This window comes from Caretta caretta, chromosome 3, assembly GCF_965140235.1.
Source record: "Caretta caretta isolate rCarCar2 chromosome 3, rCarCar1.hap1, whole genome shotgun sequence".
Classification (NCBI taxonomy): domain Eukaryota; kingdom Metazoa; phylum Chordata; order Testudines; family Cheloniidae; genus Caretta; species Caretta caretta.
The window spans coordinates 208,253,091-208,271,654 of record NC_134208.1 but is presented as its reverse complement, the minus strand read 5'-3'; the positions used below and the strand labels follow the sequence as shown (position 1 = coordinate 208,271,654).

The 18,564-nt window shown below is 52.7% G+C and overlaps 1 protein-coding gene across 5 annotated transcripts in view; it reads left to right on the top strand.

The window, feature by feature from the left end:
* TTBK1 (tau tubulin kinase 1) overlaps positions 1-18,564 on the top strand; it is a 154,693-nt gene that overhangs the window by 127,968 nt on the left and 8,161 nt on the right. For 4 of the 5 annotated variants that reach the window (XM_075127284.1, XM_075127285.1, XM_075127283.1 and 1 more), the window contains one exon: positions 360-614. The exons of the other annotated variant lie outside the window; for it this stretch is intronic. In XM_075127284.1, coding sequence (XP_074983385.1) covers positions 360-614 — 255 coding nt within the window. The remainder of the gene's footprint in view (positions 1-359; positions 615-18,564) is intronic. 5 annotated transcript variants of the gene reach the window in all.

Here is an 18,564-nt window from a genome sequence, read left to right as displayed (position 1 = left end):
GAAAGGTGCAGAGAAGCAGGTGATGGAGGTGGCTTGAGGATCCAGGGCCTGCCAGCGGGGGCAGGGGGCTGGGGTGCAGGAGTCCTACACCCCCTCTCTCCGTCACGCTGCCACGTCACTGGGGAAGGCAGGACGGCCCCGCTCCCCTGATGCAATCTGAGTGCAGGTGGAAGTTGCCCCGTAGGGTCTCCAGGCAGCCTGACCCAGGTTACAAAGGCAGAGCAGTCAGTGAGGTCAGCCAAGAGCGGAAGCACTTGCCACCCGCCAGCGAAGATGTCTGCAGCATGCGCAGCACAAACCAGGAGCGAGTCAAGTCTTTGCCTGACACCTTTCCCTCCACTCTTCTTGGTCTTTTTCAGTTGGAGGAGGACAGGCATTCTCAGCACTCCCTCCCGAGGTACAGCCCCCTCAGAAGACTGGCGTCCTCCGTTTTCTCCTCCTCAGCCCTGGAGACAGAACACTACCCTCAGCTCGGTGGCACTTTCATACAGCGCAGCCGGTCAGCGGAGAGCAGCCCCGTGCGCATGCCCCACCGCAGGCACATGCCCCTCACGGCAGGAAACCACAGACTCATGCCTTCTGTCCTCCGCATTTCCAGGTCCCAGCTCCAGCAGGTGTGGGCCCGCTTCACCCATAAAACATAGCCCGTACGGAGGAGCAGCAGCCTCCGTAATGCAATAATAATGCCCACCTCCCCACAGTGCGTCACCACTTAATGCAATACTGAATCCCAGACAACATGGCCTAAGGTACTGTAACTTCCAACGCCCCCTCAGCCAGACCCAGGCAAGAGCAAACCCAGACTGAGAACACCTGCCTCTCCAGCCATCCAACACGCCGGGCGAGGCTGCATCCCGGCTGAAGATGGATGGGAATAGCCCCGGTGAAGGTCATGTATTAGAGGGCTGGCTCCGGAGCTTCTCTGCTGGGCTCCGTGGTGGTATCGTGCAACCACGGGGTCGTGAGTTCCCGGCTGCCTCACGGAACACGGGCACACGCCAAACACGTCTTCAGGTTAGGCCCGGAGCGGAGAGGCAGTGCAGGTTCAGAGAGCGCCCACTCCAGTAAAATCCAGGTCAGGTTTGTCATCATTAGTCTGTTACACTGGGCCAAATCTGGGGGCCATCTGACTCAGCCTGGATTCAGGTAGAGGCCCCCTGGATGTTTGGCTGAGTTAGTCCCTCAGGATTTGTCTCTCTGTGTGGAGTCCTGGTCACCGTTGCTCTGAAATCCCAGAACGTTTGTTGCAGTCTGTTTTTCACACGGTGACCACACCTTTCTGTCCCCTGTGACTGTGTCTCTGGTGTGTGACAGTGAGCCTGTTTGCTCTCCCCTCCTACAGCTGCTCCAAACCTACCTGCCTTGCCCCAGGAATGCTGCCAAGTGTAGTGGGCTAGTAAGGGTTTTCCTTACCAGCCCAGCTGTAGATCGCTGTATTGAAAAATCCCTGAAGCTTTAGGCACCTCTGGCTTTTCATAGGTGAACCAGCACACCCACCTTGCCGTGTCCATTCTTGTGATAGCTCTGATTTTGCTTTGGTGTGTTTTGGCAATGAGCTGGTGAGCATACTGAGTCCCAGGATAGCTGTTCTCAGCTGTCACATGAGGAAAAGAGGGAAGTAACTTCCAGGAATTCTAAGTACTATTTTGCTGCTTCTCTAGAGACCCTGCTGCCTGGCACACGCTCCTGGTGCCCCAGGAGAGCCAATATCCCAAGGCATGCCAGTTTTCTTTCTCTTACTAGTTAGATCAGGTTTCTTGTGGGACTTGGACCTCACCACCCGCTGCACAGAGCCCCAGGACACCCTGTCCGAAACAGTGCCTGGAGTCGGGGGGGCTCGGGAACGTCAGGGGTGATTGAAATTGTCACCAGAACCCTGGTGTCATCTGTCAAAGTTCTCTGCGGAATATTGCGCCTCCCAGTGTAGCTGCAGTGTGAGGACAGGCTTGGATTACAGCCCATGGTAGCTAAGTGAATGCAGTATTTCTCTTCTCTTGAACTGAGCCTTTGGTCTGTTCTTCTGAGAGAAGATGGGTTGTGACGATGCAAGTGAGTGCTGGTCTATAAAAGGAGAGGGGCACTGGTGAGGCTTAGGGGTTTAGAGGGATGTGAGCCCAGAGGAGAGGATTCTGGAGAAGGAACTGAGCCCAGGGTGCTGACGACAAAGTTATGGGGAGCTCAGCCAGCAGAGAATGTGCTGGTGTGACCAGGCAGGACAGAGCTGGGTGTTAAGAGAGAGATACTGAATTCTAATACTGACCTTGTACGGCATCAGAGGGCTGTTTCAGACTGAATCACCAGGAATGCTTCCTTCTCAGTTGTGGTCCATGCATGTCCCCATGGGAGTCCTCCATTCATCTCTTTGGATTTGTGATGTGTGCAGCCTTTTTGTGTTAGTTCAAAAACTTCAACTGCAGTTTGGGGTTTAGTCCTATCATCAGAAAGGCATTGGTCACTGCCAGAGGGGGAAAACCAGACTAGATGGACCAATGTTCTAATTCAATTTGGCAGCTCCTGTTAGGTGTAGAAACCAGGGGAGAACAAGCTTTCGCTCCCCTCGAGAATAATGTTCTGGGAGATGGTTTCTGAAGGACTGATCGGCTCTGATTTTTTTTCTTTGTATGTTCATAACATTTGCTTTTACTGGACAGCATGTTCTTGAGCCTACAGCGTTACTAAAGCTACACATGTGAAAATCAGCCACATTGGAGAACTCGCACCCAAGAGTGTTAAAGGAGTTGGCCAAAGACCTGTCCAGACAGCTGATGTGAATTTTTAAAAGTCATGGAAAATTAGAGTAGTTCCAGAGGATTGGAAGAACCCAATGTTCTGCCAGTTAATAAATGAGATGGCTAGCATAATTACAGGCCTTTAATTATCAGGGCCAGATTAAACTTTTCTGGGCCTGGCGCCAAACATATTTGTGGGCCCCCATGGGGGCAAAGGATCATGGTGTGGGGAGGTCGGTCCCCAGAGCAAGGGGCCAGCCAGGGGCATTGGGGCATAGCATGGAGGGGTCAGCTCCGCTCCACCCTGCCCACTGCAAGGGCACTGTGTACAAACTGACGGTTGCCAGACACACACTGGCCCGCCCAGCCCTGTGCTGCCAGCATGCCCCTTCCCTTCAGGGTGGGCCCGTGCCGTGCCACACAGCCCCCGACTCCATATGCCCAGCGTTCCCCGGAACTGCTATGCCCAGCATTCCCCCGCCCGCCCCACAGACCCTCCACACAAATGCACAGCGGCCTGCACACTACCACCCCTGCCCAGCACGCCCCCACAGCCCACCACCACAACTACACAGCACCCCCCCGACCCCCCCACTGCCCAGCATCCCAACACACAGACCTCCCCCACCGCCCCCCAAGAGACCTCCCACTGGCCAGCAGGCCCCCCACACCTCCAGAGACCTCCCTCACACCCTGCCCCCTGACACACTCGCCGGCCCTGCTGGAAGGTGATGGTGTCTGCCAGGCTGGGCTGGCAGTGCGGCCGGGGCCGGTTCAGTGCCAGGGCGGGGAATCGCTCCGGCCTCTTGAGAGTGGCGGGATTAGCCAGGCCAGGGTCTGCCCCTGCCCCAGGCGGGCTCTCTCAGGACCCACTTGCCTGGTGAGAGGGTGACAATACGTCCCCGTTTGGCCGGGACAGTTCCCTTATTAAGCTCTGTCCCGGCCGTTCTGACTTTTTTGACAAAAACAGGCATTTATCCTGTTTGCTCTTGACAACTGATCAGCTGGCAAGAGCAAACAAACAAATGCCCAGTTTACCAAGGAAGTCTGGTGCGCCCTCCTGGCGGGGCATGGAGGAACGTGTGTGTGGGGCGGGTGGCAACGCGAGGTGTCAGGCAGTGGGGTTTGGGGGGATCAGCCCCAGTCCCAGGTAGAATAGAACTTGGGGGGAGGGGGGGTTAGGGGCTAGCCACAGCCCCTGGCAGTGTTGCGGGGAGCTGGGGATGAGGAGGGGTCAGCCCTAGTCCTGGTGGTGGCATGCAGAGCTCAGGGGCGGCGGGGGGGTCAGCCCCTGGCTGCAGTGTGGGAAGCTGTGGGGGAGGGGTCAGCCCCTGGCCATGGCACGGGGAGCTCAGGGAGGGGAGGAGGGGTCAGCCCCTGGCAGCGCGGAGCCTGGGGGGATCAGCAGCCCCTGCCAGGCGGCACAGGGCTCCAGCTCTCTCAGCCCCAGCTGCCGCCAGGGGGCAGAGAGGAGCCCTCAACTGGCCTGCGATCCAACAGGAGAGGGCAGGGGGCAGAGGCGGGGGGGCAGAGAAGAGCTGGCGGGGCCTTGGAGTGCAGCCCAAGCAGAGCGGGCCGGGCCGGGGCCCCTTTGGAGCCTGGGCCTGGTGCCATGGTGAACCCGGTACTGTTAATTATCAGTCCCAGGCAAAATAATGGGATGGCTGACATATGACTCGTCCAGAAAGATTACAGAACTGTAATATAACTAATGCCAGTCACTGTGGTTTCATGTAAAACAGGTCTTGTCAAAGAACCTTGGTACTGTTCTTTGACAGGATCACCAGGCTGGATGATAAAAGTAGCTGCCCTGACATGATATACTTAGACTTCTCTAAGGCATTTGACCTAATACTGCAAGAGTCTGATTAAAAAATTAATTAATAGATTGAAAACTGGCTAATGCAGCTCTCAAATGTATTTGTAAATGGGAATCATCGACAAATGGGCATGGTTCTCGTTGGGACCCCCAGGATCTGATTGTGGCCAATGCCATTCAGTATTTTACCAGTGATCTGGAAAAAAGTATAAAATCTTTGTGGGTAAAGTTTGCAGGTGACACAGATTGGTGGGATGGTAAATAATGATAAGGACCAGGCTGTCATACTGAGCGGTCAGGATCACTTGGTAAGCTGAGTGAAGTCAAACAAACATGCACTTTAGAACAGCCAAAGGCAAGGCCAGGCATCAAGGTGCAAAGAGTGTAGGTCACACCGATAGGATGGGGATGCGTATCCAGGAAAGCAGGGACTTGACAAGGATTTGGGAATTGTGGTAGTTAACCAAGTGAATGTGAGCTCCCAGTGGGAAGCTGGGGCAGAAAGAGTGCAATGCGATTCTGGGGCATATAAGCAGAGGGATGCTGAGAAGGAGCCAGGAGGCGGTGTTACCTTTGCGTACGGTACCAGGGAGACCATTACTGGATACTGTGTCCAGTTCTGGTGTCTATACTTTTAAAATGGTGTTGGAAAATTGGAAGAGGATCAGAAAAGAGTTATAAGCATTATTTCAGGTCTGGAAAACCTGCCTTGTATGAGACTGAAGGCACTCAGTCGATTTAGCTCATCAAAGACAAGGTTAAGAGGCGACAGATCACAGTCTCTGAGTACCTCCCTGGAGGGCTTGTTAATTCAGCAGATGGGCAGAAGGAGATCCAATGGCTGGACATTGAAGTCAGCCAAGTTCAAACTGGAAATAAGATGCACATTGTTAATGTTTTTAATTTGTCAGCTGTAGATAACCATTGGGCCGGCTTACCAAGGGATGCCGGGAAAGTGCCAGCATTTACATTGGGATTGGATTGGGGCAGAAAAAGGTCTACGAAAGTGGGGGGAAGCAACCAAAACAAGCCATATCTGAGTGGTTCAGCACCCAGTCCATCAGGTCCCAGCGTCACCCACTCCAATTTGGTCCAGCCACCCCTTGGTCACACCAGCAGGGGAAAGGCCTCTGCTGTTATGCCCCACACACTTGGTCAGGGGCTATGGAGGGGCTGCCCCCCATTCAGCCCCTTCTGAGTTCAGGTTCTCAAAAATGAGTGAGCATAGCCCGCCTGTTTAAAGAGTTGTGAGGAGGGGAGTGGTCCTTTGCCCACCCCACCCGATCGCCGGCACCTATGGATTGGATGTCTTTGTAAGGGACAGGCTATTGGCTGGCTGCAGGAGTGGGTGAGGGTCTCTGGCCTGTGCTGTACAGGAGGTCAGACGGTTGGGGAGAATGGTCCCTTCTGGTCCTGAAAACGTAGAGACTGACCAGGCAGGTGCTAACTGGGGGGCTCTTGCTGTTACAGGGACATGGGGTGCGGTTTTGGGTTTGTTTGGTCAGATTATTATTTATTCACAGACTCAACAAAGCACAGGGAGCAGCACTGGGGGGTCCCCAGTTGTAGGGAGAGGGGGTGGCAGAGATGGTGGCGGCCAAGAATTTTCAAGTAGCAACTTTTTCATTACAGGATTCTAAAAAAAAACCTTACCCGCCGTGTGAGAGGGCAGGCCCCTAACGCCTCCCAGGTTCGTGCATTGCAGCAGTTCTCAGACCGAGGGCTGGGACCCCAAAGTGGGTCAGGACCCATTTTAATAGGGTCACCACGGCTGGCTTAGACTTGCGGGAGCCCGGGGCTCAAGCCCAAGTCCCACTGCCCGGGGCCAAAGCTGAAACCCAAGGGCTTCAGACCTGGGCAGCGAGGCTCAGATTACAGGCCCCCCGGCCCAGGGCTGAAGCCCTTGGGCTTGGGTTTTGGACCCCTGCCTGGGGTGGTGGGGCTCAGGCTTCGGTCCCCCTCCTGGGGTCATGTTGTAATTTTTGTTGTCAGAAGGGGGTCGCGGTGCATTGAAGTTTGAGAAGCCTGGTGTATTGTAATCACAGGTGCAAATGTTTAAATGAGCAATTGACAAATATTAAACTTCAAACCTCAGAAAAAAGTGAGTTGCAGCCAGGGTGTGTGTAAGGAGTTTGTTGTCTGAGTCAGATTTTCCCAGGTGCCTGCTACCTCTCAGAATTAACTTGCCGGCTGCAGCCAGTGGAAGAAAACTCGCTCTTCATGAAGTCAGACTCTGGTGCCTTCTATCCGTGTGCGTTAGCCAGGGGTGCTTGTTTCCTGAATGAGCAGCGTTCTGTTGTTGTTGGCCTGTGCCCCGTTCTGCACAGCACGTGTTCCCTGTCGGTATTTACCAGTCTTATTCAAAATAAGCCCCACTAACCTTGCGAGGACACAGTGGGGTAGGATCCAGTGCAGATCAAATTGTACGTATCTGCAGAAACCCATCTATCTTATAACCTGGTTTCCATGTGTGGGCTGGGCCCCCTCAGTTCCTTCTTTTCTATGCCCAACACCCATAGTCTTCCATCCCTTCATCCCATAGCAAAGAGCTGATGAGACCTTGCCTTTTAATCCCGCTCTGTGAAAATGGTTCTATAAATGCTTGAGTGAAGCTAATTTAGGACGCTCTAGGCAAAGGCCTCCAATCTCCCTCCTCCATTGTCTGGATCACACCATCCTTGGTGAGTCATTAGCCCTCGTTTGAGTTGGTGCATTAGTCTCCTTCAAAGACCTTATAGAGCGCAGGGGAAGGCTCTGAGCGCTGTCACGGGAAGCTCTCTCCCAGCCCTTCCCTGCTGCAGTTAGACCCACACGGACTCTGCTGCTGGGGAAGTTAATCTTTGGTGGCCTGCGTCTGAAGCAGGTAAACAAAAGCCAGCAGCCAAAGAGGCTTGGCAAGGAAGAGAATATCAGCCCTTCTTCTGCAAATGTGACCCGTTTGGGGTGCTTCCCACCACAGTTGTAGTCACCTTCTGCCCAGGCTGCGTGGTGTATAAGCAGGGGGCTGTGCTGCTGGCCTGCTGCTTTCATCCCTTTTAGCGGCACGGCTGCTAGGGTGCAGGAGAGGAGCCCGTGGTGGTAGTGTGGTGAACGGCACTCCTCCCCCACACACACACACAATGAGTGTCTCTCACTCTGTCACCCTTCTCTGCCCACGGGGTAGGACCAAACGACAAGGTGTTGCCCGAGGCTGCTGCCAGGGGTGTTCTGAAAGGGGCAGGCCTCGTCAGTTTTCCTATGTGGGGCAGGGGAGGGCCGGGCCCCCTGGATATGGTGAGTTCCAGACGCAGCTGCAGCCTTCCTCCCAGCATCCCCTTAAAGCTGTCTCTCCTGGCAGGGGGGCACCAGGCCAGAGGCATCTGCCTAGCCTAGCCCTGCTGCCAGCCTAGCTAAGTCACCACCAGTGCATTGCCTTGCCCGTGACCAGAGGGATGGGCAAGGCATTTTCCTGCCAAGCTGACACTAGTCCAAAGATTCAGACAGATCCCTCTGGCTATAGCTATGGATCCAGGCATAGACTAGAGAGTTATTTGCCTTCTGGTTTGTGAACTTGGTGTCCAGGGTGGGTGTGAGTAATTCAGGGTCAAAATTCAATCCGAAATGCACATGCAAAAATGCGGCTTCCACGCTGGCTACAGGGCAGGGCTCCCTGCGCTCCATCCCTCTCCCTTATCACTGGCCTGTCTTCCTCCCTAGCCCGCTCAGTCACCTCCCCAGATGACATTCCCTCCTTGGTGCTCCCTGGTTTCCTGTCCTCACCCCACAGATTCACCTGGCCCTGCACAATTCTTATCTGCTATCCCCACACCCCCCTGCATCCCCCTATTCTGCCCCTGTCCCCCACAGCCTGCCCCCCTACCCCCATATTCCCCTACACTCCCTCAGCCTGTCTCCTGCCCCCCACATTCCCCTGCACACCTCAGAGTCTGAGTTCGGGGGTGGGGGGGTCTAGGAGACTGGCTTTATGCTTTTGCAAACTTGCTCCCTTCCCTTGCTGAAGTGGAGAAGCTCTGTTTAAATGGCATTTTCGCAGCTGGCATCTCGCTGGGGAGGAATGTCTCTTAACACTGGCGGGGTGTGGGGAGAAGCACAGCTCCTCCGAGCCACTTCACTGCTTTGCTGACACCGCCCACGACGCTGCAGCTGCAGGGTGATGGGGTTCCTGCCGCTGAGCTGATTCAAAGGCCTGTTAATAATCCTCATTTCAAAGGGTTGTGGCTGACAGCTGCGATACGGGGAACCAAAACTAAAGCTCCAGGCGGTGTTTGCTCTGTGCCTCAAACTAACCAAACCACTTCATCCAAAAGGGCGCTGCCCGACTCCGTTCCCCTGCACTGCCATGTGCTGGTGGCCTTGAGGATTTGACCTGTCCATTGTCTTTGGTTGCACAGAGCAGTTGTCTGGCAGGACATGGCAGTGGCAGTCACCTGCTCTGAGAGCCGGGGGCCTTTGTTTCAGAGCTGAGGCTTTCTAGTTAGACTAGGGGCAAGAAGTGACCCTCGGCACTTTAGCCTTTTCTCCATTGCACAGGTTTCCTCAGGGAATTGGGGTGCAGGGACTGGGGCACTGCACTTTTCAGACAGTTTGTAACAGAGCAAAGCCATTTAGAGACGGGGAACTGGAGAGCTCTTCCTGTCTGATTGACAGGTGGTTCTCAGAGCTCCAGAGAAAAATTGGAAGTCTTTCCATTGTCTGAGCTTTAAAAAACCCATTTCAGAGTTTATTCAGTAATAGTAGAGTGTTTTACCTTTCAGTAGCACACCCCATCCCAAATGATCCCAAAGCACTTTACAAAGTGTATAGATATGTGATAGGAATCACTTCTCCTCCCATTTAAATGCCCGCATCCCAGGAGATCCTGACCGAAGAAAGAATTTGACACTTCAGGGAGAATTTCAGGAGGCAGAGTGTAATTACCCATGTTGGAAGAAACTAGGCTGGGACTCGGGGGCTAATATCTGGACTATCCCAAAAAGCATCCCTGGGTTTCACTGTTCGCAAGTGGTCAGGATCGCCGGTGTGTGTGTCTCATACAGAAATGTACTACCCTGAATCCAGAGCCATGATCTTGGGGAAAGGAATGAGTGAAAGAAGAAATCATTTATATTTTAGATTCTTTGATGTTGAACAGCTGAATAATAAACAGGCTACCCGCCAGCATCTCTGAAACTAGCACTGAAATCAATGCCCGGTCTTTTCCCTCCTGCATCGTCATTTTCTGACATGCTTCCTCTGCATGTTATTAGCACTTAGTTCACTTTGACCTGTGTGTTCTGCATTTAAGTGCTCACTGGTGGCACAAGAGTACTCTAGCAAGGCTAGGGTAGGGTTTCTATTGCTCATGAGCATGGCCTGGGGAGGAGATCCATCACGTAAAGTAATTCGGCCCAGTGAAACTGGCATCTCTTCAGTGGGATAGAGGGAATCTCTCCACTCCCCGGCCACATGAGCTGTACTGTGTTAGGGCTGTATCGTTAACCCGTAACGCTTTCTCTGCTAGATAATAGGAGGTGTAGCGGAGAGCCTTGACCTGCCCCAATCAGATCTTTACCTTGAGCTGAGGCACTTTCTAAGTAGCTTGCACTGCATAGTTGGAAGCCCTCTTATCCTAGTGTGTTCAAGGTGGAAATCTCTTTGGTGATCAATGATGTGGAGATAATTGCTGGCCAAATTCTAGCATTGCTCAGGGCTAAGGGACAGAGCTGCCTGCCAGGGTATGTCCAGGTGGCAGCAGCAAGCCTTGGCGCCTGAGTCAGCTGACCCAGGTTTGTGCAGTGGGGCTGAAAATGGCTGTGTAGTTGTTCCCGCTCGGGCTGGAGCCCAGGCTCGGGGCCCAGGCAGGAATCTCTACTCTGCTATGTTTAGCCCTGTAGCAGGAGCCCAGGAGCCCCTGTCAGTTGCCCTGATAGGTTCTGAGACTCGCTGCAGCGGGAGTGGGTTTTTGTGGTGTAGACGTGCCTTGAGAGGCTTGCTGATAAAAGCGGGATTGTGTTTTCTGCCGGACAAGGTCTGAAGCCCTGAAAATCCCTAAACGCCTCTTTCTGCTTCTAGTAAACAAACAACCCCAAATACTTCTCAACTTGAAAACGTGGGGTGCCTTTCTTCCTAGCTTGGCTGCCCTCCATCTGCCCTCCCTCCACGCACGCATAGGTGGGTACGTCCGGGTCACTGGAGAGGCTGGCCAATATAAGCCAAATATGCTCCCCCCCTTCCCCCCCTTGCCCCCATGGTGATGGTGGGTTTTTTTGCTGGAGCTTCCATTGCTGATTGTGTGGCAGTACGGCCCGTGTCTACGAGCCCTGCGTGGAGTGCGATGGGCCAGGTCTATCACAGCGGCGTAACACAGGCTTTCTTCTCTGGCAGTGCCAGTGGCCTGTGCACATCAATGCAAGTACCCCAAGGGCTATTGCAAAGGAAGAACCTCAGTGAAACAAAGGGCCATACCCTTGTCATGTCTGGTTTTGAGTGGATTATCCGGCCCTATGTGTGTATGCAGATTAGAGCAAAGGGCCTGGAGCCTAGTCAATCCCTTGTTTAGTACAGTGTCTCATAGCACGTTGATGTCTCCAGTGACAGAATGCTGTGAAGGGGAGGGGGTGCTGTCACTTGGGACCAGCTGGGGTTGAGTCCATGAGAATGTTTGTTTTTTTGTGCACTGTTCAATTATTATATACAAAGAGTAAAGGCTGATCGGTATGCCAGTTCCTTCCCTTGCTGCATTCTCGTGTCATGTGCTCTTTGTCTGGGTCACTGTAACGTAGAGATCTGCATGGGCAGTTCCACACCACAGCACAAAAGATTCATTTATAGGAAATGTTTCTAACTCTCACTTGATGTATTGAAATTCCTTCTTTGTACCACAAAAACCATTGTGGGAAATGATCTTGCAATGAATGTACGTTTTTTAACAAGCTGCTAAACCACATAAGGTGGGGGTGAAACTAACCTCCATGCTACAGTCACCTGCATGCATCTGAACATTCAGAGAGAAACTTGCTGTGTGTCGGGAGGCTTTACTTTTTTAGTATGCAAGGCATTTCATGTTAGCTCCTGTCACCCAGCGAACCTGGCTTATATCTTCCTTACAAGAACTCCTAGAGCTTCCTCATCATCAGCTTCATCACAAGCACAGGCGGGTGATAGGCCGACATGAAACACGCTAATTGCAAAATCTGTTCCATGCTCCCAGGTGAATAAAGGGGCTGCTCATGGGATGCCTGCCCCTTCAGCTTGGTCCTTCCTGAGAAAACCACGGCAGGCTCCTGTCCAGCCCTGCTAATTTACATGGGCTGTTACTGCTTGGGGAAGGGATTGGCCTTGCAGGCTTTTTCCTTCTTCCTCTTTCTTGCTGCTATCAAGTTGCTTTTGCAGTTGGGGACTAGAACACGTTTTGCATTGTTTTCCTTCCACTTTGCTCAGTGGATAGTGAAAACAGTCCTTCTGCATTGGTGCGTGTTCTCAAGCAGAGACCGGAGGCAGACTCTCCCAGGGACGGGAGAAGTAGGGAGTTCTGTGGCAGGGGGATTAGCTTCACAGGTCTAGCACGTCTTGCCAAGATGTTGAGGAAAGGGTGTGAAGCAAAGAGCGCACACAGTGAGAAGCAGGGCACGCAGCTAGCATAGCGATGGGTGTGGCATATGCACCTCTGAAGATCAATAGAAGGACAGTGTAGCTTCCGGTGGTAAGACACTGGGAAAGGAGATCATCTCCATGAGATTGGTGCTGCCAAATCTTGGAATAGCAGGCTTCTGCAGACTAGTGTCATAGTTCTACGGGATTGTATTCAGTGAGGGCACCTGCTCCCTGTTATCCCCTGGGGCAGCTGGCTTGGAAGGAATCAGGCACTCAGATTTTGGCTTTCCCCCTCACTGTAGTAAATTCTGCCAAGTCTCCCAGTCCCCAGTGAGCTCAGTTGCTGCTGGCAGAGCATAATGTCACTTCCAGGATATGCTGAGGCCCCGACAGGATCCAGTTGGAAGCTGTTACAGGGAAGACTGGACTAAAACTCTTGCTGTCTATTTGCTATCTGCATTTCTCAGGATTAAGGCCTCTTCCCGTTCCCAGTGCAGTGCTCTGAGTGGCGTTGGGAACTTGCTTTCTGTTCTTGGACCTTCCAGCTCCCATGAAAAGACGCAGGGACCAGCATATCCTTCCTTTGCATTATCTCCCACAGCCAGTGGCTCACTGCTGTGCTTCTGTCACGGCGAAGCCAGCTTGAGTCCAAATCAAACATTCGCTGCAAGACGGCTAAGGTGCAGGGTGTGTCTGTAGCTGTCGCTTCTGTTTCAAGCAGACAGAGTTCGATGATGCTGATGTACTTACGGCATGCAATTAGCCTGGACACAGGTGTGCAGCGTGTGGATGAGCTTCCTGGTTTGCTGTGGAGAGTTCATCTTGGGGGTCTTGTGTTTGCACAAGGAGCTGGTTCTTGAGAAAGTCCCCTTTATGCAACCCTCCAGGCTAGTGTCATCTCGGAAGCACATTAGACAGACTCATGTGGGTCTGACAGCAGGTCTCATCTGTTGTTGCATTCAGAGAAGTTTTGGAAGCCCATTTCAGTGGGGGAACTGTCTGCTGTAGCTTAAAAGGTAATGAGGGATTGGTTTGGAAGGACCAAGTTGTCTGAAGGAGTCCAAAGCTTTTTTTTCCCTGAGCCTTTTTATTCTTCCTGTGTCTAATCCCTTTAGAGCCTAAGGTAAACCCCTCGGCCTTTTTGTACTGCAATAACACTGTATTATATGCTTGCACTATTCTGGGCAGACCAAGCATGCAAGAAATAATTTAAAGCTTTTTTTCAGAAGAAAAGCACTGTATTATTGTGTATATAGAGATCCTGAGAGAGAATTTGAATTCTAACTCTTGTATAAAAGCATGCACTGAATACCTGTATGTAGAACACGCTGTAAATGCTGCCGAGTACTGTAAGATCCTACACTTGAAACCACAACAAATGAGCAACTTCATCTAAAAAACAAAACAGAAGCTGTGCAATGGATTCTGTGCCTTTTTTAAATCCATGTATGTTAATCCAGACAATCGGAAAAAGCTTGTATACTACCAAAACCTTATTAAAGAATCAAAGGCACAACCCTGGTGATGGTGTTTTCTTTCACCCCTTCTCCTTTAAATCTGTTGGAAGATCCTTCTGTGATGTGTCATGCTGACCCTGAGCAACAAGTGGAAGAGCTCAGTTGTTAGACAGACAGGGCTTACCCCTTTTCAAGAGCTTCTCTGTGAACCGCAGGCAAGCTGGGCTGGACTGCCCCCCAGCTGAATTCACTCTGTTTTCCCAGTAGACCCAAATGATCAGACCTCTTTGGGTCCCAGGGATGCAGTGCTGACAGCTGTTTGTGTCACTGGTGCCGCAGCGTTGTCAGCGCAGCTCGTGCAGCTGTTCTCGGCGCTCCGGCGTCAGCTGAATGAGCAGAGAGCGCGGCCAGCTGATTCAGCAGACCTCGAGTTACTCATCAGGAAAGCCCACAGGCTCAGTTCAGTGGCCAAGGTGCTCGGCCAGGTTCATTGTTGCCAAAGCACCATGCTGGTGCCCCATAGGAGCTACAGATACACTAACCTGTATGCCTGTGAGAAGGTACCAGTTCTGACCCCTAGATCAGTACAAAGATACCCCTCCTTCCGCTCTCCTTTTATGCATCGATACAAACAAGTTAACGTAGTACATTCCATATGCTTTTCGTTGTCAGCCTGTACCTTGTATCTGCGAGTTCAAACCAAACATTCTCATCCATTATCCTGCCATCCCCTGCTTCTCTTACGAGGGGTCAGTGCATCCCTGTACCATCTCTTGGGAGTTAGTTTATGTAGTCACTCTGGGTGTTCTTGGTCCATCCTCGCAGGTCAGGAATGTGCTTATTTGGCTAGATAATACCTAGTGTGTTACTGTTCTGCCAAGGCCAGGCCTGCTTTGGTTCACCCGTCAGCTGTGCCTGGGGCTCCAGCAAGGCCTAGGCCAGCTTTAGGTTCATGTTTAACTAGTGAGCTAGGGCTGTGAGCATCTCCCCACTCCAGGAGCTCACTGAGGTGTCCGAGACAGCCAGTGTTTCATTCAGATTTGCGATCAATTTTCAGCAGGCCCAAAGGGATCAGGGTTGTTGACTTTCAGCTGATAACCTCAGGCAGTCTTGCCATGACGTGAAGAGTTTGGAGAAGACAAGACAAGAAAGCTTCTGCTCCCAGTACTGTGGGGAAGGTGTGCTTACCTACCAGACCAGAGGCTGATTTCTAATACCACTCTTCCCCTGATGGCTGCAAATACCTCCTCTACTTCATAACCTGTATTGTGAGCCAAGGTGTCACTGCTGCCTTGGCGAGGTAAAGGTCACTCACCAGTATGACATGTGAGAATTTGCACCAAGTCACCGCAGGCAGAGCTGGGCGTAGATCCAAGGTCTCTACTCTGACAGTGCATCCCATGGCTCCTGGTTTACCGCTCCGGGTACCTTCCCCTCATGCATGGTAGGGAAGATATCTCTCACACATAATGAATATTTTACCAGCGGGGCAGGAATCTGTGACTAACCTGCACAAAGCATGCGTTCCATGCTGGAAGAGTGACGCTTGGCAGGTCTGTTGGACACTGTGTTGTTATCTCCCTTGTATGGGCTGGTCTACATAGAGGATAAGAGCGTTCTTTTCCTCTGGCTAGCGGCTCCTATCCTATAGCTGAAGTGAATGCAGTCTGCCCCATAAAGCTGCAGGCTGTGGGTTCATAACCTGGGGGGGAAGGTTGATACAAAGCTCCATTGTGTTTTCATGGGTTAAACAAGTTCCTAACTTGGCATGTTTTTCTGAAGGACAATGTGTATGAGACTTGGCTGCTCTATTAGAGAACCAAGTTCTGTCCCAGCTCTGTATAAAGTGACCTCTTGTAAGCTCTGTTACCTGTGAAAGGGGTGAATGCTAAACTGTCCCCAAGGTGATAAGGCAGTGATAAGCCGTGGGGGACAGATCTGGGTCTGGAACGTGTGGTCTCTGGGCTTGCAGTGCAATGTGGGAGTCGATCCCTCTGATTTTGCCTCCCCGGGATTGCTCGAAGGCTGGAAGTTTTCGGACCATTGTGAGATTGCCTGCAGCAGGGGCTGTGTCACTCGTGGTGACTTGGTTGTGTGCAGTGTGTGTCTGGGCAGTGCGGGGGAGGAGTTTATGCAGATCTATGGCTTCACACTGTATTTCCTAGGTTTGTCTGGCTTTGAGTCTCTTAGCAGCCTGATCTGTCCCTCACAAAGTGTTTCCTAAAGATTGAATTCCCTGTGGTTTCCAACGGTTTAAATCAAAGAGATTGAAAGGAGGGTACAGCCTGCGGCCCCAGGGAGACTCAGCCAGGCTTCTGGCATGGAGCATCTCCCCCACACCGGGGAATCCTCCCCGCACAGAATCTCCCAGCATGGGGCACTTTCTGGAGCTGAGCAGAGGCAGGAGGAGGCATAACAAAGACAGCCCTGCACCCTGGTAATTCTTTATTGCTGTACTGCCCAGAGGGACTGTGGCAGCAGGGTGCGCAAGCTAGGGCAGCCTTCAGGCTGCTCTAATCTATGTCTGGGGCTGATCCATCCTCCTTCGGCCCCAGCAGTGAGAAGGTGCAAAGCCTCCCCTCCCAGTCCCAATCCTGAGCCCTCTCTTCCCCCCAGCATACTGTAGAAAATCCGACCCTTTCAGTTCCATCACACTTCTTTGCCAAGGAGACCTGGGCTCCCCGGTTCAGGTGCCCCCGGGCTGCAGTATGTTTCACAGAGCAGCGGAGATGCTGTGCCGTGCATGGGCTCTGAGGAGTCTGCCTTTTGACCAAAGTGGGTTCTGATGAAAGGTGAGACTCCCCAGCCTGAAAATCTGGAAGAAGGGATTTCTGGAAGCGCTGTAACTCAACAGCTACTGTTGGAATCAAAGGTGTCTTTGAAAATTCAAACAAGCTCAGATTTCTCGTTCCAAGTACTTTTTCTCAAAACAATAGAACTCAAAGAATGCAATGGTCCCCTTGAAACAGAGTTAAAAAATTGCAGTGGTCCTGTTGAAAGGAATCTTTGGTGCAATCTCTGGCCTGGTCTGCACTAAAGGGTGAGCTTGACATAGCTACATTGATGAGGAGTGTGAAAACCCGTCTCTGGCAACAAACCCTGCCAGTGTAGACACAGCTGTGTGGATGGAAGAATGCTTCCCTCAACGTAGCTACGGTCACTTGGGGAGGGGCTGCAGACTATGTCTAACCTACAGGGCTATGCCAGCATAGCTACGCTGGTATAGTCATGGTAGTGTAGACATACCCTGAATGACAGAGCTGCCATCAGCTCCTCCTGCACGGAGCAGTCTCCCTTCCTAGAACTCAAAGGGCTTTGCAAAGGCGGGTCAGTATCATTAGCCCTGCTTTCTAGACGGGCAGAGTGAGGAGAAATGAACCACCCAGGGCGCCAGAGGCTGCTGCAGGTTTGGAAGCCAGGTCTTGGTCCTGTGCCGTGTCAGGGCTTGCCGTCACAGCCGGACTAACTCACGTGGTTACTAACGCCCCTTTCAGCTGAGTTACATGGTGCGTTCAGCCCAGGCAGTGGAGCTGGAACACTCTGAATAGTGGGGATGCTGAAAGCCAGCTCCCTTCCCCAACCACCCCCAGCCAGAGCTGGGGCCGGGAGCAGGGCCGTGTCTCCGCGAGGCAGTGGAGACCCAGACAGGGGTAAGGGGGCCAAGGCTGGGGCCACAGCTGGGAGCGGGTGCGGGGCTGGCAGCCGGGACCCCAGGCAGTGGGACAGCAGCCAGGACCCGGGGGGTGGGGGGCAGTGGATCCCCACGTAAAACCTGGCAGTGCTGCAGCACCCCACTGTACCCCTAGTTCCTATGAGCCCAGGCTGGCTGGGGGTGGGTGGGTTAGAACTTGAGTGCTGCTTTCATGCAGTCTGGAACCCCCCTGCTTTGCAGTGAGGATGCAGGCTAACTCACTCTAATGCCTGTAATCTTCCGGCGCCTTCCCACCATCCCCCGTGTGCCCAGGCAGACAGAGGAGTTTTCCAACAATTCAGTGGGAGAGAATTGCGGAGGAGCTCAGCTGTCTGCAGCGCTAAGAGCCGTGGGATTGCTCCAAAAGTCCCAGCACCACACCCAGGGAACACAGCACTAGTGCAGACATGGTAACTCGGGTGGGGCTTTGCAGTGTGGGTGCTCTGCCCTGGACTAGGCTAACCTGGCTGCTCAGAGCTGGGGGCCGAACACCCAAGTTAACCCTGCAGTGAAGAGACACCCTCACGATTCCTTTGGGATGTCTTTCTTTTAACAAGTCCAGGGAGTGTGAGTAACACAGGTAAGGAGATGGGTGTGCTAAAAGGATGTCTCACCACACTGTCACTGCAACCAATTCTCTTTGGGCCAGGTTTGCTGGCAGCTGATGCTGAGCACCGTTTCTTTTGGCCCAGTTCTTTCGCTGTCAGATATCTGTACTTCTTGGGGTTCTCTGCAGCAGGCATTTGAAAGGGGAAGCCAGGAAAGCACACAGGCCGCCCAGAATGGTGAGGAACACAACATAACCGTGAGCTGGACGTAGAAGGTTTCATAACCCACCCTAGCAGTCAGTTCTTGCAGGGGAAGCCATCTCCCGACTGCAGTCAGGGTGGAAAGTCAGGGAAGGGGCATGAGCTGAATGTGCAGGGTAAGAGGAAGGTCCCAGTCTGGAGAGGACACCACCCATACTTTGTGGTGTGATTGTCGGCCACGCATGCAGCCAGACCCACAAGAAAGCAGAGGTTAAACGAAAGGGCTGAGGCATGTCTCGGCAACAGCAAGGCCGAAACTTAGAAGAGAGGGAAGGAATTGTTATTTTTCATGCTACCGTAGCACCTTGAGATCCAAATCTGGGTCGGTACCCCACTGGGCTAGGGGCTGTCCACGCAGCCCCGAGGGCTGCTTGGCTAATTCCAGAGAGGGCTGTAATGAACAGCAGGAAGGAGCTGATGGGGAGCATGGATCAGTGGGAATGTGTGCTGATCCAGGCTGGAGCATGCGCGGCTAGATGGGGTGGAG